Consider the following 25620-nt stretch of genomic DNA (forward strand, 5'->3'; position numbering starts at 1 on the left):
AAGAGGGAGGAATTAGTTAGCCAATTAAATAAATATTTAATTGTGACAAGAAGACTTAGGATAAAAAAATAAATTATTTAACCTAGAGGGAAAATGACAAACAAGGTTAAATGAATAAATCATAAAACCCTAGAAGATGAATTAGAAATACAAGGATGACAATTAGGTCTTGACAAAAGATAATTGATGTCGATTCGATCATGATTCTGATTAACAAAGGACCAATGCTGATAAACCATTTGATTGATAAATGTGCCAATTGACGAGGAACAATGACTAATTGATCCAAATTGACATGATTGAGAAGGATGACGATCGATGACAAACCGATCGCAAAATGACAAGATTGACAAGGACAAGGATCAATGACGAATTGATCGCAAGATGACAAGATTGACAAGGACAATGATCGATGACAAATCGATCACAAAATTGGCAAGATTGACAAGAGGAAAAAACCCTAATTCTATCATCGATTAGGATTGATGATGTCCAAAATGAAATCGAATTGATGATGTTAAAATATGCCAAATGAGAACACACATTGATGCGCCAAGATAAGATCGACCAAAATCATGACTGAAGATTGTTATTGACAAGACCAAATTCGAAAGTGAGATAGATGAAGAATGCAGAAGGACTTGATGCTCACAAATGATAAAGACCAAGTGCGCAACATAGGAGAAATGTTAATGCAATGCAAAAACCCTAAAATAAGGCAATGCACCAATGTTAAAGTATGACTCTGCAAGCGTTGACCATTTTTAAACGTCTACAATATTTTATGATGACTGTCCTAAATTGTGTCCTAGGTAGTCACATAGAGATGCCTACCTAATTTTTCTCCTTTATCCACACAACCAAGTTTTCCCTGCAAAAAACCATAAAAAAATATAAAGTACAGAGGTTTATCTTGCATCCCTCCAAACGAAGAGTCTTCTAATGGACTAGAATGCAAGATAAGGCCATGTTTGTCTAAAACCCTCTCCAAACCCTCAATTTTCGGGTTGCAGTCAGAAGAATGGAGGTTTCTCTCTCCTCTGGAACAATTAGGACTTTATACCACCACAAAAACAAATATATTTCATCCCTCTATCTACTCCATGGATGGTGGGATTCAAATCAATCCGTACAGGCACGTGCAACTCTTGCAAACTCAGAACTTCTAGGAAAACTACAGTATTTTGTGTTTTATTGCTTCACAAACTCCAATTACAATAGAAAAAACCTTGGGAATAATGTCCACAAGACTTATACAACTCTCCAATAGTTTCCCACTAAATTTGGAGTAGTTTGGAGCCATTGAAAGGCTTCCCCCAACCGAATTTCAAAAAGTTGCACTTTTGCACTCAAAAGTTGCAATTTTGCACAAAATGTTGTCATACTTTCTAAGGTTGGAATCCACACACATGGATCAACCAAACACTCCTAATAAATTTCTAAAAACTATAAAACATAAAACTAAACCGTCTACTACCCCTATTGACCACATTGTCCAAATTGGCTTATCAAATTGCCTAATTGGTGATATGGGCTTACATGGTGGGGTTTATTGGATACATGAAACACAAGACACACTAAGACACTAATAATTCTATTATTCATCCTTAGGGTCATGATTTGAGTGTAGATGAGGTACCCTTGCACCATACTCCTCGAAAGAAGAGATCTCAAGCCCACTTGAGATCAGAGTTTGTAAATATGCACAATGGTTGGATATTTGCTCAATTGTCATCCAAACTACCTCACAGTCTGGTTTGTCCTGCCAAGCCACCAAGAACTCAATTTACTCCTTGTTCCATGTCTTCTTTGTGACTCTCGTGTCTAACACTTTACTTAACTTAGGTGATTCATGCCTTGGAATGTCATTGTCTGCTACAACCTGCATTGGTTCCTCCCCTTCATTGTTAGCACCTTTGAAAAGTGTAAGATCACACACATTAAAAATGGGTGATAATCCAAGATCAGGAGGAAGTTGGATCTCATAGGCATTTTGTCCATATTTCTTCAATATCTGACATGGTCCAATCTTCCTCTACATGAGCTTGGTGTGTTTTCCTTTTGGGAGTCTCTCCTTATTCAAATGTACCCATACCAAATACCCAGCACTAAACTATACAACTCTCTTCTTCTTATCAGCATGAGCCTTATACTTCACTGCAGACTGTTGGAGATGAGACTTCACTTGGTCATGCACCTCTTTGATGGTTGATGCAAAAGCTTCACCATTTGCACTAATGGGCTCTTCCTTGGGTAAATCCCTTAACTCCAATACTCCCCTTGGGTGGATGTCATATACAATCTAGAAAGGAGACTTCCCTATGCTTCTATTGATAGTATCATTGTAAGAGAACTCTGCTTGTGATAGTATACTATCCCATTTTTCTCCATGTTGCCTTGTCAAACACATTAATAGGTTTCCCAATGACCTATTGACAACTTCAGTTTGCCCATCCATTTGAGGATGTTAGGCTGATGAGAAAGCTAGGTTAGTCCCCAACTTCTTCCAAAGGATCCTCTAAAAGTGACCTATGAACTTCACATCTCTGTCTGAAACAATTTTTAGGGGCAATCCATGTATTTGGACTATTTCTTTGAAGAATAGGTCTACAACATATGATGCATCACAAGAAGTCTTACATGGTAAGAAATGAGCCATTTTACTAAAACTGTCCATCACTACAAAGACATTGTCAAATCCCCTCCTTGTCCTAGGCAGACCCAACACAAAGTCCATACTTATGCTCTCCCATGGCCTAGAAGGAATGGGTAAGGGCTGATACAAACCTATATTTATGAACTTTCCCTTGGCTTTCTAACATATTACACATGTATATCTTACATCTGACTACAATTTAGGCCAGTAATAGTGTCTCTTCACAAGGTCTAGGGTCTTGTCAAGGCCAAAATGACCTGCCATGGCTCCACAATGCTTTTCCCTAATGATATTCAACCTCATGGAACACTTAGGAATACACAACTGCACTCCTTTGAACAGCAATCCATCTTGTATAGAAAATTTAGAAAACTTTATATGATACCTCTCACCAAATGTTACACATACCTTGTATATCTCTCCAAAGTCTTCATCAACATCATACATACTCTTCAAGGAATCAATACCAACACTCTCCATCTTGATCTGGTTGATAATTAAGACCCTCCTACTCAAAGCATTTGCAACTTTGTTCTTGACTCCCTTCTTGTGTTTGAGGGTGAAGGTGAAGGCTTGTAGGGTCTCTACCCACTTCATGTGCTGATGGTTTAGCTTCTCTTGGCTATTTATGAAACTAAGTGCCTGATTATCAGTAAAAAATATGAACTCCTTAGGCAATAAATAGTGGCTCAACTTCTTCAAAGACTGTACCAGAGAATACATCTCCAAGTCATAAGATGAGTATCTTTTCTTGGCATCATTTAGCTTTTCACTGAAAAAAGCAATAGGCCTTCCTTCCTGACTGAGCACTGCCCCAATAGCCATATGGCTTGCATCACATTCCACCTGAAATATCTTGTTGAAGTCTGGTAAGGCTAGGACTGGTTGTTCTGCAACCTTCTTCTTCAATTTTTCAAATGAATCATCTGCCTCTTTGGTCCAACTGAACCTGCACTTTTTTCCTCCCTTTATGGTGTCAAGCATGGGTGCACAAACATGACTAAATCCTCTTATGAACTTCCTATAAAAAATTGCTAAACCATGGAAGCTCCAAAAATCATTCATAGTCTTACGTGTTGGCCAATATAGTATAGCACTCACCTTTTGAGATTACAAAGCCCAAGTATATGATCTCATCCTGCATGAAAAAACACTTATCCATATTTATCATTAGTTGCTCTTTATGTAACCTCTTGAGAACCATATCTATATGTTTGAGGTGTTCTTTCCTTGTGTGACTGAAGATCAAGATATCATCTAGGTATACTATGACAAATTTGCATATGAATTCCACCAAGACTTCATTCATCAGCCTCATAAAGGTACTAGGGGCATTGGATAACCCAAATGGCATGACTTTCCACTCATATAGCCCCTCATTGGTTTTAAAAGTTATTTTCCATTCATCCCCTAGCCTTATCCTAATCTAATGGTATCCACTTTTTAGATCCATTTTGGTGAAATACTTAGCACTCCCCAAGCAATCAAGCAAATCCTCTATCCTAGGGATTGGGAACCTATACCTTATAGTTATCTTGTTGATGGCCCTTGAGTCTGTACAAAGCCTCCAAGTGCCTTGTTTCTTGGGTGCAAGGACAATAGGTACTACACATAGGCTTAAGCTCTTGCCAATTAGTCCCGATTCCAACAACTCTTCAACTTGCCTTGCAATGTTTGGGAGAGTAGATCTAGGGATCAAATCTATGCAATGATTGATGTCTCTCACTAGTGGTAGGGATCTTGGCATTCCATCTGAGATGATGCCTTGATTCTTATCAAGCAACTATCTAACTGTAGGGTCCATGTGCTTCTGTCCTCCTTCTTTCTTTTCTACATGTTTCTCTTTCCTTGTCACCTTGGGGCTAGGCATGAGGGCACAGAAAACTGCACCTTTCTCTGCAATCTTCTTCATGAACTATTTACCTTCTACCATCAGCACCTTTGCATCCTTCCCTTTTGATTCCATCTCTTCCTTTATTAGGGGTAAGATTTATATCACTTTACCATCCTTGGTGAATGAGTAGGTGTTTCTCAACCCATCATGATGAGCTTTCAAATCATACTGCCATGGTCTCCCAAACAAGAGATGGCATGCATCCATTTTGGCTATGTCAAATAGCAATCTATCCTTGTATGATCCAATCTGAAACTCCACCCAACCCTGCTCTTCTACCACTGCTTTTTGACCTTGGGTGAGCCATGAGACCTTGTAGGGGTAAGTATGAGGTAGCTTTCTAAGTTTAAGCTTCTCTACCATTTCAAGTGATACAAAATTTTCAGTGGATCCAGAGTCTATCAAGACCTTGCATACCTTTCCTCTTGCCTTGCAAGTGGTTTTAAAAAGAGGTTTCCTTTGTGTAGGCTCCTTTTCAAGTACCTTCATGATGATTACTACTCTCCTCATCATCAGACCCTCCCCTCTTTCAGGATAGCCATAGCTATCAGGGGCATTAACACTTTGATAAGAGTTTGCACTTGCCACACTTTGACAATCGGATTCCTGCACCAAATTGTTTCTCCTTTCTCCCATGGAGCTAGAAGCCTTCTCCGGACACCTATTGGCCATGTGCCCTTCATGGTTGCAATTGTATCTCTTAGGAGGTCCTCTGCCTTGGGATCTTCCTCTAGAGGTTGGTCTTCTATCCCTAAAGTTCCCTCTTGGATTGTAGCCTCCTCCTTGGTTGTAACTTCTCTCTTCTCTATTGTCTTCTTGGTTAGAGTCTCCCTAGTATCCAAAACCATTTTCTCTACCTCTGAAAGGGCCTCTTCCCCATCTTTGTTTTCTCCCTTTACCTCTGCCATTTTTTTCCTGCCTCCTGTTCAACTTCTCCTCCACCTTGAGTGCCAATTGAAAGCGCTTTTGGACTGTCTCCGGGGTGGGGAGATTCAAATCTTCTTGGACTGTAAATCTCAACCCATTGAGATATCTTGCCACCTTCTCATCTTCACTCTCTTTCACCTTGGTTCTCACACACAACTTCATGAACTCCTTAGTATAGGAACTCACGTCCATCTCCTTTTGTTTCAAATTATGTCTCCTATGCAATTGGATATTTTAGTCCATTGGGACATAGGCCTCTTTCACCAAGGCCATCATCTTCTTCCATGTAGCCACTCTTCTCTTTTCCTCTTTCACCCTCTCATCTTGGATGAAATTCCACCAAGTCAGTGCAGCCCCTTTCTTTTTGGATTGGGCCATCTTCACCCTTTGGTGGTCTGGTATGTCTTCACTTTCAAAAAAATTGTCCAAGGAGTCTATCCACTCCATCACTGTATCAAGCTCCATCTTACCTACAAATACTAGCCGATCCATCTTCACATCCATTGTTCCTCTCTTCATGGACTTGAGGACACTCATCAGGGGTCTCTGGTCTGCAGGAACCTCTAGCTCTTCCTGCCTAGGGATATCCTCTTCATCCCCTTCTTCTCCAGAGACTCTCTCTCCCCTCTCCACTCTATCCTTCAACTAGTCCATCTCATTTCTCAAGGCCTAATTCTCAGCCCTGACTGCTCTACTCTCTACCATCTGCTTCTTCACCAAGACATTCAACTCAGCATTGGTCATTCTTGAAGGTGCCTCTTGGGATCCCTCTTCTTTTGACATCTTGTCTTCTCCTTCTATCCAAAGAACACTCCTATGCTCTGATACCACTTGATGCAGAGCCCTACCCACACACCTAAGGACAAGCCCAAACAAGGTTAGACTTATGACTCCTCAAATGATCACAAGGGTCCTACAAGGAAGGACTCCACACCTTGGATGAAACTACATACAAGTTCACTAGGCTTGGGCCTACTCAAGATGAGAAAATACCTCAATACCTACCCTACACCATCCTATGACACCTTGTTCCCAAGGGCTTAGGATTTGGTTCATTTATGGCCATTAGAAACTGGTCCAAGCATTGATTTTGGGATTAGACTCTAGTTTCTTATACCTCCTTTAGAAACCTACCCACTAGGCTTGTAGCCTTATTTGGCGATAAAATGGATCTTAACTCAAAAATGTTCCACACACCCATTAAAAATAATCACCATTTCAAACACCCTTTTGGAAGTTGTACTGACCCCCAAAATGGTTTGACCAGGTTTGCAATTACAAGGTCTAATCCCTTTAGAGGCCAAGGGACCTAATAGGGGCAATTAGGCCTATTTTCCAAAGAAACTACCAACTAGTGAATCCAAAATGAAAAAAAAACTCTATGGGAATGTGAAGGATGGTGAGTAATCTTTAATTTTAGGGTTACACACCTGGAATCCACTGCTATGACAATTTATGATGACTGTCCTAAATCTTGTCCTAGGTAGTCACATAGAGATGCCTACCTAATTTTGCTCCTTTCTCCACACAACCAAGTTTCCCTTGCAACAAACCATGAAAAAGATAAAGTAAAAAGGCTTATCCTTAATCCCTCAAAAGGAAGAGTCTTCTAATGGACTAGAATGTAAGATAAGGCCATGTTTGTGTAAAACCCTCTCCAAACCCTCAATTTCTGGGTTGCAGTCAGAAGAATGGAGGGCTATCTCTAATCCAGAACAATTGGGAATTCACACCACCACAAAAAAAAATTTATTCATCCCTATATATACTCCATGGATGGTGGGATTCAAATAAACCCGTACAGGCACATGCAACTCCTGCAAACTCAAAACTTTTAGGAAAATTGTAGTATTTTGTGTTTTATTGCTTCACAAACTCAAACTACAACAACAACAACCTTGGGAATCATGTCCAAATGGATTATACAACTCTCCAATGGTTTCCCACTAAATTTGGAGTAGTTTGGATCCATTGAAAGGCTTCCCCCAACTGAATTTCAAAAAGTTGCACTTTTGCACTCAAAAGTTGCATTTTACAAAGTTGCAATTTTGCAATTTTGCACAAAATGTTGTCATACTTTCTAAGGTTGGAATCCACACACATGGATCAACCAAACACTCCTAAGAAATTTCTAAAACCTATCAAACATAAAACTAAACCATCTACTACCCCTATTGACCACATTGTCCCAATTGGCTTATCAAATTGCCTAATTGGTGACATGGGATTACATGGTAGGGTTTATTGCATACATGAAACACAAGACACACTAAGACACTCTAATGATCCTAGTCTTCATCCTTAGGGTCATGATTTGAGTATAGATGAGGTTCCCCTTAAATTTATTAATCACCCATATGTTATCAACTCACGATGCAATAATTTTTACATGTTTGACATATCGCAGGTCAAACACCACAACGCTATGTGCTGCAATGGTCATAAATTTCGCATAAAAAAATTGGATGACTTAGAGAAAACTTGTGATTCTGGGATAACTGTAGTCTTTGAGGTGACAAATATTTCATCGATAAATGACATACATCCTCAAGAGTCGTAAATTTGATACTATGGCATTTTGGATGATATACTTGAGTGTGACTTTAATTCCTTCAAATTAGTTTTGTTCATCGTCAAATGGTACAGGCTATGATTTTATAAAAAATGATCCTGATAGAACTATTATTGAACATGATAATGGTTTTACAATGGTTAATACAAGGTCATTTGAACCAGTTGGGGATGAGCCCTATGTTTTTCCAAGCCAATGTGACCAGGTATTTCACTCAGAGGTTCCACATAAACCGGGTTGGTCATTTGTTGTTAGACATGATCCAAGAGGAAGGCCGATAAAGTATAATGTGATGGAAGAAGAAGATACTGAAGAAGTAGAAGATGATGTAGATGATGATCACAATTGACAATTACTCGATGATGATGAAAAAGAAGAAGTTGATGATGATGATGATGATGATGATGATGATGATGCTGATGCTAATGTTGATGTTGATGCTGATGCTGATGCTGATGATGATGATGATGAAGATGATGATGGTGGTGATGGTGGTGGTGGTGATGATGATGATGATGATGATGATGATGATGATGATGATGATGATGATGGTGGTGGTGGTGGTGGTGGTAGTGGTGGTGGTCATGATGATGAATGGAATGTATGAGGTATGCGATTAGTATATTATCTATTTAATATTGATTTCTTGATAGAAATTTATTTGACTTATATGGTTACATAATTAATTCATTATAATTTGAATTCTAATGCCATTACATAATTAATTCATTATGCACCTTTTAATGTTTTTAATTCATGTTCCATGACCTCTACCAGGTCCTTATAGTAGAACTATGCCACCCCGAGGAGATGGAGATAGGGAGAGTGACTATTTATGTGATATTTTTTAAACTTTGTGTTTATTTATGGAATTTGGATTGTTTATTAGCTATGTGATGGATGCTAATTTAAACTACATATGTGATGGATTACATGTTTATGATGATACATGTGACATTTTTTGAACTTTGTGTTCATTTATAGAATGTTGATTATTTATTACCTATGTGATGGATGGTGATTTATGATACATATGTGATGGATTACATGTTTATGATGACAGATGTGTGATGCTAATTATGATGCTCAATTACATATATGATGATACATCATGTGATGCTTATGATACATATGTATTTATAGTTTATCAACTTACAAATGTAATGCTTATGATGCTCAATTGATGGTGTTGATTTCATGTATATATTTTGTGTGAAGTTGTCACCCTTGGTGGGAATAGGTCATTGACTACAGACATCGTCAACCCTTTAGTTGAGGATCCTACATAGTCTACATAAAGTAAAGGTAAGGAAATAAAAAATTTACAATGATTATGATGACAACATCTTTTTTTATTTAATAGTCTTTTTGTCTACAAAGTTCATGTTGTTCATGGTGTGTACTATGTAATTTTTAGCTAACATAAGATAATTGAATTACATGTGCAGGAACCTGAACCCCTTTGACGAGGATCCTGTACAGTCTCATGGATCAATAGGTATAAGTCAATACACCTATAGAAACAGTTTATTTTTTAAAACTTACTTGGAAAACAAACTTCCTCAGTTTTTCAAACTTTGACATTAGTAGCAAATCTAATACGGTTATCAACACTTGAGGCCCCAGTTGGATTTATTCAAATTTTAATCTCAACATCAACTTTAGGGTCGACTTCTTCATCAACATTACCCTCATTTGCAAAATATCTCTTATTACCAACTAACTCTCTCGTTTGATGGAGTGCAGGTACCACCAAATAGGTATTTGTCATATGTGTCTTCCTCAAGTAAGGAAAATGTAGGAATAGAAAATGAAAGTGAGACATGTAGTAGGTCTACAAAAGGGAGATCAACTAGAGGTCAAGGGGGGTCATGTTCTTATAATGATGAGACCAAAGGTGACATTGAGGTGCCCTTGAGGTACAAACATCTACAGAAACAGTGGGTACCCAAGGAACTTCCTCCAATAAACATCAATTTTTGTGTTAACGATAGGATATATCGCATAACACCTTCATCGTTACATGGTTTGGGCCTATTTTCCAGGCCTATTTTCCATGGACGACATAAAGGTTTGTTACAACAAAGTTGTTGAATTGATGGAGTTTGTCGAACCTTTTTACAATTACAATAATTGGATGCAAATTGTTTGGTATAAAAAAAGTATGTGTAGGTATGCACTGTCAGCAAATTATATACAATAGAAAGATAATGATCAAAGTAAACAAGTGGCTATATACATTGATGGAAGCCCAAAAGCAACAAGGAATATTGTAGGTTTTATAAATAGTATGTAACCTGGGTCAACTAATAAACAACCCAATTGCATATTTGAGGTGCACGAGGGAAATCATGTATTCGTATGTGCAATAAAATCAATAAGTGCAGGGGAAGAGCTGCTAATCGATTACAATTTGAATCATATAGATACAAACAAAGTTACTGTCATGGGGGTGGTACGTACTATATACCATTTAAATTAACTAACCTCCAATTAATGACTCCAATATACCATTTTATTATGAAGTTTCTTTGTCACAGGGTGACATGGATCCATCACATAGTGTAGACAGGGATGTAGATCGTGACACTTCTACCGAGCAGGTAAACCTCATTGTAATTGTACAAATTAGATAGAAGCAAACCATTACATTATTATGTTCTTTTTTTTAGTGTTTTAGACTAATTTTATAATTGTTAATGATATTCTTGTCACAGATGGATGTTCGGGGAAAGGGAAAGGGAGCTGCAGTACTTGAGTACCTCTCTAGGGATGTGGACTCAATAGGATTAAGCGATGATGACCCTGGAAATTCCACAAACCCTATGGAATTGATAAAAAAGTCTATTAGAAAAATTAGTAGAGAGATTGTTGCTTTGGCATCTGTGGAGCCTTAGACTAATCAGATATGAGACATGGTGCAAAAATTGAATCAGAAAGTAGAAAACTTGCAAGTAAGTAGTAATGAAAGCTTTAATTATAACAAAAGTTCAATAATGGTTTATATTTTATACTCTTTTGTGTCATTAACTAAAATATGTATGTGTTGTTTTTACAACAATTTATGCATCCTCGTGAAACTGGTGGCCATGATCAGGGTGTTGCAGGTAGTTCAGCTGATGACAATTTTCTTGGCTTATCACATTGAGTACCCAAAATACATCATACTTGTTACTGTCAATGTTCATAATAAAGGTTCATCCTTGTTTACAATTCTTGCACTTTTCATATATTTAATGTTTTATATATTTAATGTATTATTCTTCAAGTGTTGTCAATGTTCTTGTGCAAATGTCGTCGGTGCCTCATCAGAGGTTAGCCCCACCTATATTGCTAACTACAATGTCAGCAACACGCAACATACAAACATCCTCTACTGCACATCATATTGGCCCGCCCACTATTGGTAGATCCCTATTTTGCTCTATCTTTTGTTATGTGTTTATTTCCCTTCAAACGTTCTTTCTTGGGGATATTTTATAGTGGATTGATTTTCTACAATAGGAGATGCACATGAGGCGAGTACTGCTGATAACATACCATCATTTCCTGGATCTTCTCGTATTGCTAGTATAGGAACGTTGCAGGCCACATTGGTGGTGAGCGACAAAGAAATGATTCCCTTAAACATACAAAAGGTTCCAAGCACTTTAAAATTATTATTATATATAGTCTAATTGTAATTTACTTTATGATCACTCAATTTGGACTAATGATCCCATGAATTTTTTGTAGTAAATGATATTTTTAATAAAAAATTTAATGACATTACATTGCATATATTTGGGCCCACCATACGTAAAAGGTGGAACATCATATGTAAACTAACCCTAATCCACTATTTTGATTTCATATCATTGCTAGAATAGTTTTCCTTTGATCCATTTCTTGAACTATAATAAATGTAGCTTCAGTTCATTTCTTAATCTAACAGGTTTGTTTTTGCTTTAAAAGGTGGAATGACCAAGAAAAAAGGTTAAAAGATGAATTAACAAATCATATGGTTGAGTGGTTTGGAAATGAGACCTTTGACAAAACTAAGCTCCTTGAAAAAGCTGGCACATATCTAAAGTATGTGAGGGACCAATACATGACCCATTTAGAGAAGAACGTAAAGTACGAGAATCCCCCAATGATTCCAGAGAGGGAGTGGATGGACCTGATTTTGGATGCCAAGGAGATAATTGAAAGGAAAAAAGGAAATACACCACCAGACACCAAAAGAAGGTATGGGATACTATTAAGAATGTAATTATGTACTAATTAATTACTCTTTATATTTATATAATCTAACATATTTCAAAATTTTCATAGATTGAGTGACACATCAAAGGCAGCCAAGGAAAGAAAATAAAAGCATGGGCAACACAAACTCATTTTTGGTGGTTATATGAAACATGCCACATGAATTGTAAGTGTCTATAAATGAAATATCACACCAAAATATTTTTAAATTGCAAACGATTTTTTTTTTATCAAACAATGAAAGCAAAATTCATGATACCAAGCAAAAATGCAGGGCCTTGAATTCAATAGAGAATCCATAGAAGATGACAAGAGAATTACCTACCAGCAAGGCTATATAGTTGTGGCTGATCGGCTATGAGAATTGAGTGGGAAAACACAAGATTCTGGTGCATCCGTCACAGAGGTAAATAAGCTAAATAAAAATTCTTTCAAATTGAATACTTTACCTGCAATAATCTAATTGATGTTGAGTTCCAACATAAAGTGACTATATTTGTTTTAAATAAGCAAGCAATGATAACAATGTGCATGACATTGGAATGCAGCTTGCTAATCATGAAACACCACCTGCACATGAAGGTCTGGATGTGCATCCTAGTAGTGGAGGTATTCATTTGCTATTCAAATTTATTTATGTAATTATTAATACAATTAAACATCTTAATTTGTAATTAGAGTAGTAATTATGTAACCTTTTTTGTTAATATTTTAGAGCATGCAATCGGTGGTGACCAAGTGGAGCATGATCCGAGTACACAATATCTGGAATGTGATGTTCCCCAATCAAGTAAAGAGGACCATTGTTATTCCTTTAAACAAATTTAATTGCAATTGGTGTTTAGCATTAATGTAACCTTTAGTATTTCAACTCCAAAGGATCTAGAGGGTGTTCAACATATTGAGGTTGAGGCTAGACAAAATGATGTGGCCCCATCAGGTAAAGAGTGCAACAGTTATGTTCTCTAAATTAATGAAATACTTGTAACAATAATAAAAAATGTTTTGAATTTAACCCATTTATTTGTTATTGCAAAGGACCCTCCTTCATTTCAGTGTCCTCATCCTCAGTATAGGACTGGGCATACATCGAGATCATGAGCAGATGACAAAACAACTGAAGAGGGGGGAAATGATGAAGAAAATGATGTTCCACTTAGTGTTTTCATAGCTTCAAAGAAAAAACAAAAAAAGAAATGATTGTAGTCTACCTTATTTGATAATGACTGATTTTTATATGTTAATGAATGTAATTATGTGCTAATGAATGGTTATGAATGATATGTGTTAACTAATATTGATGAATGTTACATGTTAATTAATGTTAATCAATGTTATGTGTTAATGAACATTATGTGATATTAATGAATGAGTGTTATATTTTATTAATGGTAGAAAGAATGAATGAATTCATGTTAGATGTTAATGGGGAATTTAGAGTGATGTTAGGGGGGGAGGGGCCAAATGAGCTCCCACCTTCACATGGTTGGCCCTGTAAAGTAGAGAATATTAAACTATTCTTCAAACCAAGTAAAGCTCAATAAGATAATGTTGCACAATTAATCTTATTGAATAATGTATATTTAATCTTAATTGTAGGGTCCAATAGAGCCAACACGAACAACAACACCACAAGTTGCTGGGTATAATGAACTCCCATATTGTCTTGTATGTACACTAACAATATGAGTTGCTTCTAGTGTTGATATCCATGGTAGGACTGCAAAAGTTATGAATATGCCTCATCCTTGTAAGTTTTTTTATTACTTGGCATTTTCTTTAGCATTTTTAAATTTTCCTTATCATTTTAAGTCTAACCACTTTTATATGAAATTTATTGTTCTAGTTTTTATTAATTGACTCCATGGTTTCTCTGTGTGAGGATTATTATGACTATATGCTGATATTACTTGGTGATTCATATGGACTATTATTTAGGCATTCTCCTTATCATTGTTGTATGATCTGCATGGTTGTTATCTTATATTTGTCAACCAAACTTAGATTATCCCTCGATGATCATGTATTTTCTTTCTATTTGTATTCCCCATAATTTGAGTCTTTCTCATACTATTTTTTATATGGTTTCTCATTGCCTAGACTAATGCGTAAAGTTCTATCATAAGCTAGATAGTCCCTCATTGTTGAAAAGAAAACCTTTGAATAGTATCATACTATTTTGCCATCTTATAACAAGATGGCTCCCATGACATCCTCAGTAGCATTTGTCTAAGCTTCAATGAGCAACAAAGAATTAGGTAAGGTCAACATTGGAGCATTGTGATGTAGAGCATGAAAATTATATTATCAAACATAATTGACAATATTCAGAGCATGATTCTACTAGCCTGTTGGATGAACCTGCTTTAATAAATACTTAGTTAGAACTAATGATTCAACCCTCTTCTTAAATAAATCAAAAATTGAATTGATCTGGCCAGCATTGCATTCTTATGAGTATGCCTTTAACTTCTTAATTTCTAATATGTTTTGAGCATGCCTACTCCATGGGTGTTTTATATGTATACTTCCCTCATGTATACCTTGTGCTTGCACCATGTCTGTCATGTGTCTAGAATATGTGTTTTATATCATATGTGTGTTTGTGTTACTTCATGAATGAGATGTTTTTAGATGTATATTCCATGAATACCTCTCTCTTGTATGCTCCATGATCGATGCATCTTCATCATGTCCACTCCATGAGAACCTTTCTCATATATGCTTGTACCTTATGTGTATTTATGTATTACTTCATGGTTTACATGTATGATTCATGCCTTGCATGTTTTCATATGTATGGTTTGTGCTTTACATAGCTCCTTCATGCCTTATGAGCATTACTTCATGCCTTTCATATATTCATGTATGTTGATTCTTTGCTTACATGTATCCATTATCTTATTCCTTATTTGTACACTTCACATCTTATGGTATTTATGTATACTTTAGGCTATGTGTATGATGCATGCCTTAAGTGAATTCATGCGTACACTTAATACTTTACATGTATTTGTGCCTTATGTGTAAACTCTATATTTTTCATGAATGCTTCTTGCCCCAAGTATATTCATTTGTATCCTCTATATGTATTCTTTATGTTCTATGTGCATACTTCATGCTTTAAGTGCATCCATGTGCCTCATGTATATTTATCTTAAATGCATGTTTTATGTATATATACCTGATAAATTGTGGATATTAATGTGTATGTTGTGTCTTCAACATGATTTCCTCATTGTATGATTTATACATGTACTTTTTCATATATGCATTGTACCTTAGGGGGTATTTGTGTGTATTACTTCATGTCTTGCATGGATGCTTCATGCTCTTGTCTTACGTGTAACAATATGTATGTTTCATGACTTAAGAGAATTCATTCTCTACATTTATTCAAGTGTATGCTTTATGACTTTATTGGATTCATCTGGATGCCTCATGCTTTATGTATGCTTCCTGCTTTATGCGTTAAGTATATTCACGAGTATGCTTCATGATTTAAGTATTCATTGTATGCTCCATAATTCAAGTGTATTAGTTTGTATGCTTCATGCTTTAAGTGCTCATTGCATGCTTCATGCTTCAAGGTATTCATTTAATGTATGTCTTATGACTCATGTATATTCATTTGTATTCCTCATGTTTCGAGTGTATTATTCATGCTCCATGTACAACAATTGTGCTTAAGTGAATTCATGGACACTCTAAGTGTTACAATGAACATCCCATGCTTTATAAGATACATATATTCACATGTATTATCCTTATTCGAATCATGCCTTAAATGTATTTATGTATCTATATGTACTTCTTTATTGGTATGATCCAATATTTATGTTTGATAGATATCTTATGTGTATTCATGTGTCTTGCGCACTATATGTGTCAAAGGTATATTTCATACTTTATGTAAATACTTCATCCTTTATGGGGTTGACTCATGTTGTTGTGATTTCAACATGATTACTTCATGGATGTATGGTCCTACCTAATGCATACTCATGTTGTTGTGCAATTATTTGAGTTTGCATGGGTATGCTAGGTATCATGTCACCTTGATTTTTCCAGGATCAAATTGAATGGGAGAGTAGTTGATAGTGTAACTAAATTTGCATGGTGCCAAAATTTCATTTGTTGAGGTTAGTTTGCAACTTGTGTTGGAATAGCTCCCCAACTCACTTAAAATATTGAATCCTTTAATTGGACAGCAGCATGTATAGTTGACTGTCTGCACTTTTGGAAGCTGGAGGGTCTTATCCAACTTTGTAATGCAATAAATTCTAATATTGGAGCTTGTGTAAAGTAATGTCTTATTCAACTGGAAGGTCTTATTCAATTTTGTAATCCAATCAACTTTGATGTTCAACTTTTATAGTAACATCCCATACAACTGCAATACTTCAGCATTAGATGAGTTGTCAATTACAATACTACTGGTTGGAGTATTGGAATCTCTTGCAGTGAAATTATATTTCTGAGTTTGTTTTTCATTGTATTTCATTCTTAATTAGTTTGATTACTTGTTATATGTCTCCAGAATGTTCTGCTAACAAATTTGATTGATAAAAAGGGAGAAGTTAGCCCAGTGGAAAGTCAAAGAAATGAGTCTAAAATTGCTGGACTTGAGCAGCTCTTGAAAAATAAAACACTCTTGAGGTGGACAATTATTTCTAATAAAATATTTACTATTTTAAGTTTGTTTTATTCTTGTAGATCTTCATGCAATTCATTCTTTTATATCTTCCATTATCATTCTTATTTGATAACTTTGGATGTACCTGTCATGGGAGGGAGATTGATGCTAGTAGACATGGCTGGATTTGAGAATATTGATCAATCTAGCTTTGCTGGGTTTGAGGCAAAACTTTAGGTATTCCTTTTCTTTATTATCATCATTCATTGTGCACAAAATTTCTATATCTAAGGTTAGACTGCAGGTATCCATTTTGTAATTCAAAGATTTATAACGCAAGCATATCACACACACAAAAACCAAATGAATGTTACTAAATAGAGAATTCCAAACCACAATTTTAGAATTACATCTCCTCCAAAATGATATTGCTCTAAACTTAATAGCACCCGTACATCTAACTTTCCTCTCCTCATTTGGTGAACACTTTAAATTCCTTTTGAAAGATGCCATGCACTATATATACATATTTCTTTAGTTAATAATTGCAGACTTTATAGATAAAATGCATATAATTTTATTTATTTCTAGTGTTGGGTATCACTTTTCTTTAGCAATTATCAAGGAAAGATTAATGTTTTAAGGTTTTGAATCACTATTTTTGGCAAATCTTCAAGATAAGTTTATTAGTTTCTAAGGTTTAGATCACTTTGCTTGGTCAATCAAAAGGATATTTTGTTATTGGATTGGAGAAAAGTTAAAATATATAGACAACTAATTATTTATATATTGTACATGATCTTTTGTTGCCCTAGCATGAAAGATAACAAGAATTCCTTGTATTTTTTTTTATCATTTGAATTCATTATCAACTTTACAACTAAATCTAGCCTAAAGTTCAACTCTCATAACTATTTGGGTTGTTAATATGTTTTTTATATTTTTACTACTTGTGTTATACAATTGGGAATTATGACCCTCACATTCACAATTCATGACCAACATGCGCCTTAATCAATACTCAAATTATTCATATGCAAACCCAAATCATATAAATAATAAATGTCAAATTGACCTGAACAAATCAAGGGAGTCACCCAATCAGTGTCTCCCACTCCCTAATAGATAATGGGAGATCAATTACAGAATCTACAATATGCAACAAACTGCTACAAACCTTACAAAATGAATCATTATCTCACTACATCATGGCCATGGATATTGGAGGATCCTATTAGAAGGGTTTAATCTCCCCTTAGAACCAAAATGAAACACTTTCCCACCCTTACATAGAAAACTATTTCAACTCTAACTCTCATGCGCAAGATTCTATCATATCCCCACCATGACAACCAGACTCACATCATCTCTAATAAGGGAAAATTGTCTTGTTTCAAGACTTCATAATTTTCTATAACTCAAATCATGCCCAAACATCAATCTGACCCTTTATTAATGCAAAGAATGATAGATACACAGCAATCAAGGTATCTATCATTGTCTTTGAGGAGTGGTCCTATTATCAACTAAGGCAGCAACCTTATTATTAGTGCTGAAATATCAACCTTAGTGGAGCAGTGATCTCTATTGTGTGTTGAAAATTGTAGCTAGCTCGGATACCTGACTATTGAATTTTAATGTTGTCAATGACAATTAAAAATCCTATGCCTCTCATGCAATTCGAACCACTTAGGGCTAGGCCCAAATACATGTGACTTGTAACTATGTCTTGCTATGAATATTGGGCAAGACATATATATAATGTAACTTGTGGATAGGACAGGCCCTATAAATTTAACTTGTAATTTGGTTTGACCCTAATTGGGCGATGTAACTTGTGGTCATATGTTGAATATAACTTGTAACTTGTGAATAGGGCAGGCCCTATCTTATGTATCTTGTAATCTTAACCCTATGTTTTGGCACCAAATTGAAAGGGCTGACCTAGAGTGGATTGGTAGGTTGAATCACATATACATACAAAGGCTTAGTCATTGTATCCACACACTCTCAAGGAATTGTCTTCAATCAAAAAATTATCTCCTTCATTCAGCAAATTGTTTCTCTGAGTCAGTGAACTATAATTAAAGGATAGTGAACCATCTTGTAGTGACAATGATCTTCATTCTAGAGACAATGAACTATTCTCAAGGGTAGCAAACTTCATCTTGTGGACAACAAGCTTCATTTGAAGGCTTCGAACTATCATTGATTATAACGATCTTCATCCTAGAGCAATGAACCCTATCTCTGGGGTAGCGAACCTCCCTAACAGTAGATACCCTACGCTTAGAGATAATTTTATCATTTGTATATCCTTGGTTGAAGGCGTTATCCTATTGTGCATAATTTGCTGATTCTGATTGCTTCAAGTGTTGAAGCCATATTGTAAGATACTTCTGATTGTTTCTTGTGAACATTGTTTTGCTTTCTGTTATTGCTATTTTTTGCTATATTCTGATCCTAAAATTAACATGTCAGTTATTTAGAGGTGCATACACACCAGATAGACCCAATTCTTATCAGTTTGTACCAAGAACAACAGAAGGTGAGTTGTTTGGGAATGGGTAGGTTGAAGACCCCATCCAATAGGCTTAATAGCCTCCAATACCTGAGGTCTCAAAATCAAGGTCAAGGTCTGAATCATACCCCACATTGTAAAAGGGAACTGACAAGAACCATTGTAATTGGCATGCATATTCTTTTTTTTTGAAATAAATCTTCGTCAAAATTTTGACGCCAATTGAAGAAACATTTGACGAGGATGTTGTATGTTTGATGAAACTTTCTTGTCGGATGGTCGTCATAGTCATAGTCGATGCATATTCGTGGTGAGCCTCAGAATTCAGATGGCCATCCGATGACATTTTTGGCTGGAGGAGCGATCATGGCCACTGTCGGAAGAGTTCAGGATGTCGTCAGAATTCTGACATTAGATGGCATCATCAGAATGTCCGATGATGAGTTTTTGGTGGCTTCATTTGTTGGCAGTCTAACAAAAAGTAGTCAAAATTTTGATGATAAGCTGTCAAAAATCAGCCCCAAATGTACTAGTGAGTTATAAGTAGAAATTTAGGAGAACCCGTATCACCAAAATAAAAAATCACAACATAGAGAGATAGAATCACACAACACCTCCCCCCCCCAAAAAAAAAAAATGCTGATTTGGCATTTTATACTTAGTGCGTGTACAATGGGCCACTTGTAAAGAAGGGAAAAGTGGACTTCTGATTTCAAGTTTACAACTATCTAAAAAAGGCTATAGGAGACTTCAACAAATATTGGAAGTGATCTAAAGTGAGATCCAAGCAAAATACAAGTACCAAATAGGCCAAAAATGACCAAATACTGAAAGTAAAAATTTTACTCAAAATGGTTAAAATCTTATAGCACCACATGAAATAAGATGAAAAATTATGCACTTCAAAAAAAAATGACACCTGAAAAGGAGTTCGTATGAGCCCGAATGAAGCCTCTGCAATTGTGAGAAACTAAAATTTTGAAAAAATTATAATATCAAAATAATAAAAATCCACCACCACTATGAAGAGCATGAAAAATTATCCCAAATAAAAAAAAAATGCACTTAAAAAGGAGCTAAATAGAGCAAGTTATGGGCCTCCAAAGTTCGCCCTCAAAACCAAAAAGATAAATGAGAAGGGCTGAAAATTTTTCAGAGACAAGATCTAGAGCACAATTAACAACACAAAATAGATATATTAGATTTAATAAGAATAAACTATATTCTAATCAAGATGAAAATAGTATCAACTGGATCATTACATACAATGTAAGATGAGCCTACTTATAAAGGCGATGCCATATAGATATGTGAGCACACAATCATGACATGTGGCTCAATGAGATACAAAGGTAGGTAGGGGTAGGTAGGACAAATAATAAAATATTACACAAGAGGTGGATCACCCACCGAAGGTGGAATGTAACAACAAGATAAGACCACAAAAGGTGGAATTTCTCCTACATACATCATCCCTATGTGCACACTTCCCTAAGTGTCTCATATCCAAACTACTATGAAATGCATTACCTTAAGTGAACTTAAGTAAAGTATAATTATGAGAAATAATTTACACCAATATACTAAGAGATAAAAGATTGAATGGTTAATCTCTAGAATGTAGAAAGACATCAAAGCAACATTAGATGGTGGAAGAGCTTTTTATACCTATATGGGTGTTGTCACAACAGCTTACCATGTAGAGGCCCAATATAACTAACACTACAAAATATTATTATGTCTAGGGGAAGTAAATAAATATAAACATATATGGTGTTCATACTATTCATGAGAAGACCATGTTTGGAATGAATGTCCTATGGCCCAAGGGGTAAGAACAACAATTTCTTTACAAGTACAACCCAGAATTGTATCGGTCAAATAAAATTTATTATATTGTGGAACTTGTGGTGAATGGGATAGTCACCTCACATAGAATTATCCTATCAATAAGCTACAAACATCAAAAATCTACAAATTTTCTAGATCCTAGATGCCAACTATACCATGACTATGATAAGGAGATAGACAGAAACATCACATTATGTTAATGGCCTTGAAAAGCACCCATTATATGCCAATGATGCGGGATATAGGAAACCACAATGGAGAAATGATAGAAATTTTTACACTACAAAATAATCTTCTTCAAAACTACTCAAAGGACAATAGACAATCTAATTGTAGAGGTGGAAGAGGACGCACCAGAAATGACTATCAAAGAAATGATGCAACATTCTACAATTATGGGAAAGTAGTACACTTTGAAACTTATTTTTTCTCAAAGAAGAAGAAAATTGTGCCTTTTGTAGATATTATACATGTGATATATTTAAAAGTGATAAACCCCAACAATATTTTCAAAATGTTGCACCACAATCAAGGAGTGTGATTTGCAAGGAAATAGAGGAGCAAGAGTAGTAAAAAGAGTTCCACCACAGGGGTTGATAGGATGTCAATGTATAGATCAATAGTTAGTTGTACATTGAATGAGAAGTATTTTGGAGAAGAAGAACATATGTGGACAATCTAAAAGAAGTTTGGTAACAAAAAGGACAAAGCTATAGTTCTCATGTTCCAAGATATTAATATCAGAAGAAACAATTAAGAAATAATAAAGTTAGTAAGGAGTCTAAATCAGAAGAAGCAAAATATGATTACTTTTGATCTTTTGATCTAATGAGAAACAACATGATAAGATTGTAGAAAATGGAAAGCAACATATTATACAATAGAAAAATGATAATGTGGAATTTTTTAAAAGGAAGAAATGATGATGTTAAAGACTTTGGCCTCTTTGTCCCAACAAAAAGATATACTAGTTAACTTGAAACAATTAAAGAAATATTGGAATAAACAAAAACAATATCCATCAGATCATAGAAGAGTGGAACTAAAAGAATGGACCTCTTTTCATTATCGCACACCTCAATAATGTTAAAGTAAAACATGTAATGGTAGACTTGGGTGTGGATCTTAAAATCATTTTGGAAACCACTTGAGAAAGACTAGTTTAGCCATAGTTGGTCAAAAATCCAAAGAAAATAAGCTTGGAAGATGGATTTAGTATGGAAACATTGAGAACGTAAAATGTGGAAGTAAATATCCAAGCACTTAAGGAACTAGTAGAATTTGAGGTTGTGGAAATGAAGGAGCCATTCAACACTTTTAGGCATTGTTAGGCCTCAAATTGTTTATATTCCAATGAAATTGTAGATTTGAGAAAAGAGGATATATCTTTTGTAAATAACAATAAAATAGTGTGCATTCCATTAGGAAAAAGGGGAGATAGGACATACATGGAAGCAATAAAAGATAGAAGTCCGTGATTGATCTACTTAATGTATAAAATAACTACCACTAAACAACAACCACAAGGCACCAATAGGATGTATGGATTTTGAAGGTCCTTCATGATACAAAATCATCTAACAAATACACTAGAAAAATTTCACCCCACCAAAATAGAAGGTACAAAATAAATCAATCACATTGAGAAGGGCATGTCGCACATCAAATTACCAAGGTTTTTAGGGGTGAGATATAAAAGAATATATATTGGATATAGAAAGGACCTTTCAAGATGAATGCACATGGACCACTACACTTTAAGACACTTTAGTGTGTATTGATCTTGTTGGTGGAATACAAATTGATATAGTTTTCTCGCATGGCATGTCTTCAAAATTTTGATCAAGGTCTCGTAGATAAAAGAAGCAGAACGGGATAACCACATAGCCCAAAACTAGTTGCTAAGATTTTACTAACTCTTTGCATTTTTCCCATGCATTTCCAAGGTTCAACTCTCTTTGGTTGAGCTAACTTGATAAGGTGTGGCTTACAAGTTGTTTCACCCATCCCTAGCGGACTAGTATAGCCTCATCTCACCCCATTGGAACTGTTACAAGCTAGGGTTATCGTTGCACCCAAAGTTCGACCTGTCAATGCCCGATACAACCACTAGACTTATAGAATCCACAAGAGGTTGTTAAACCATGTCGTGAATCCCCACGAGGGACGCTAGCCCACTGCCAACAATCCCCCTCCTAGTGTCACTCATCGTGGCCTGCATGATTCAAACTTGTGACCAAGCTCTGATACCACTTGTTACAAGCTACGGTTGTCGTTGTACCAAAAGATTGACCTGTCAATGCCCGTGTCATGCCCAAACTTTTGGGCAAAAACACAACAACAATTTTTTTTTTAAACACTTAATTACTTGCAACCTAGGCTTAATTAGATGTGACAACTTAACAAGTTGTACCAAACGAAATCTTAATTGATATAAAAAAAAGTTTTCTAAAGTGATCGTTGAATTAAAATTTATCTAGAAGTCTTAGGTTTCAACCTAGACTCCTAAGCAACAAAATAAGATTTTTATTTTTTATTTTACTTACGCAACAATTATGATAACTCCTATTAACCGAACAGAATAAATTGATTTTATAAGGACAATATCCTTTTAGATATTAAATAAATGCGCACAAAAGCCCCCCCTTCAATTTGATTACATTTAATAATATTTAAATAGCCCAATTCTACTATATTGACATTAATACAATTTCTCGAATTGATATCAATTATTTATTTAAGAAAAGGGATATCAAGTTTCCCCAATCATTTATAATTATAATCTCTTCATTGATAACTTAATTAACTCTTAAATCTATTAATTCAATATTAACACAATTTCAATGTGTTAATATTAATTAATTGAGCAAATAAAATCAAAGTGCCAAACATTATTATAATAATTTAATTATTTAATAAAAGGTTCCACTTGGGTTAAATAAGTTCGCAAGACTAAGTCCAATAGCTTTGTTTTTTAAAAGTGCATTATTCCACTACCATACCCTCTTACTAAGTCAATAATAATCTTTCGATAACCTTCAATAAATAATTCCAACTAATGAATACCATTAGAATTTCCCAAATGTATTTATATAATTTAAATAAGCCTAGAATCCGTTAAATCAATATTATTCATGCTCAGAGTATTGACATTAATCAGTAGAGCGAATGAAAATTAAAGATTTTAAATTAGACTAATAAAGTTATCCCGAACGAATATAATATTTGTCTAACAAATTCAATTCACCTAAAAGTCAAATTTAATCCCCTGTGATTATTAAATACCAATTATTAAATCTTACACCAATATTTTCCCTATGGTCTAACCATTCTACTTTTAATAGTTTCCAATACTAAAATTTACTAAACAAATCTACCTTAAAGACATTTACATATTTATATATGTTAATTAGCATATATATATAAACTCATATTTAATAGCCCAAAACATAAGATTACATATAAAGCAAGAATTACCCCTATATCAAAGGAGAATTAACTTGCTAACCATTACCAAAAGGGATTCTCTCATTTCAAAATTTGAAATGGCATTCCCTCTCTTTATTATTTATTTAATAATATTATCTTTTTAAAACCCTAGCTAGGGTTTGTTTTATTCCATAACTAAACATTTTTTTTTTAAGCCTTATCTAACCCTAACCCAAAATTGGGTTAGGTCTTCTTGCCTTAACATTTTATTTTTTAAATGTATGTGTGTGTGCAGGTGTGGCGGAGGAGGCCAAGCATGGTAAAGGGCCAACGAGGGCCAAAGTGTTTATTGCATGGAGGCTGCAGAAATGTGCAGGTCCATGGGGTGAAAAAGTGGGGACGAAGGGCATCTGGGCACCACTATGGATACCCACAGTGGCGGCAGCATCGCTGCTCACTATGGATACCACAGTGGCAGTGGTGGCAGTGGTGCCACCCACTGTGGTTATCCACAGTGGCGGCAACCACCCACTATGGTTGCCCACGGTGGCTGCCATAACAACTTGCCCTAAATATATTTTTATTTAAATATTTTTTTATATGAAATTTGTTGGTTCTCCACAACAGCATTAATATAATTTATATATTTATATGTTTATATATATGTATATATATGTATCTGTATATATATATATATATATATATATATATATATATATATATATATATATATATATATATATATATATATATATATGTATCTGTATATATATATATATATATATATATATATATATATATATATATATATATATATATATATATATATATATATATTCTCCTGCAAGTATATCTATTTTTTTTTTAAAGTTTGATTAATCTAATAAGC

General features: G+C 35.1%; 1 protein-coding gene across 1 annotated transcript in view; it reads right to left on the reverse strand.

Annotated features, from left to right (window-relative positions):
- LOC131875938 (glycine-rich cell wall structural protein 1.8-like) overlaps positions 1–19586 on the reverse strand; it is a 146363-nt gene extending 126777 nt beyond the window's left edge. Inside the window, exon 1 of the mRNA XM_059220677.1 lies at positions 19542–19586. Coding sequence (XP_059076660.1) covers positions 19542–19586 — 45 coding nt within the window. The remainder of the gene's footprint in view (positions 1–19541) is intronic.
- Between the last annotated feature and the right edge of the window lie 6034 nt (positions 19587–25620).

The sequence above is a fragment of the Cryptomeria japonica genome, chromosome 5 (assembly GCF_030272615.1).
Source record: "Cryptomeria japonica chromosome 5, Sugi_1.0, whole genome shotgun sequence".
Lineage (NCBI taxonomy): Eukaryota > Viridiplantae > Streptophyta > Pinopsida > Cupressales > Cupressaceae > Cryptomeria > Cryptomeria japonica.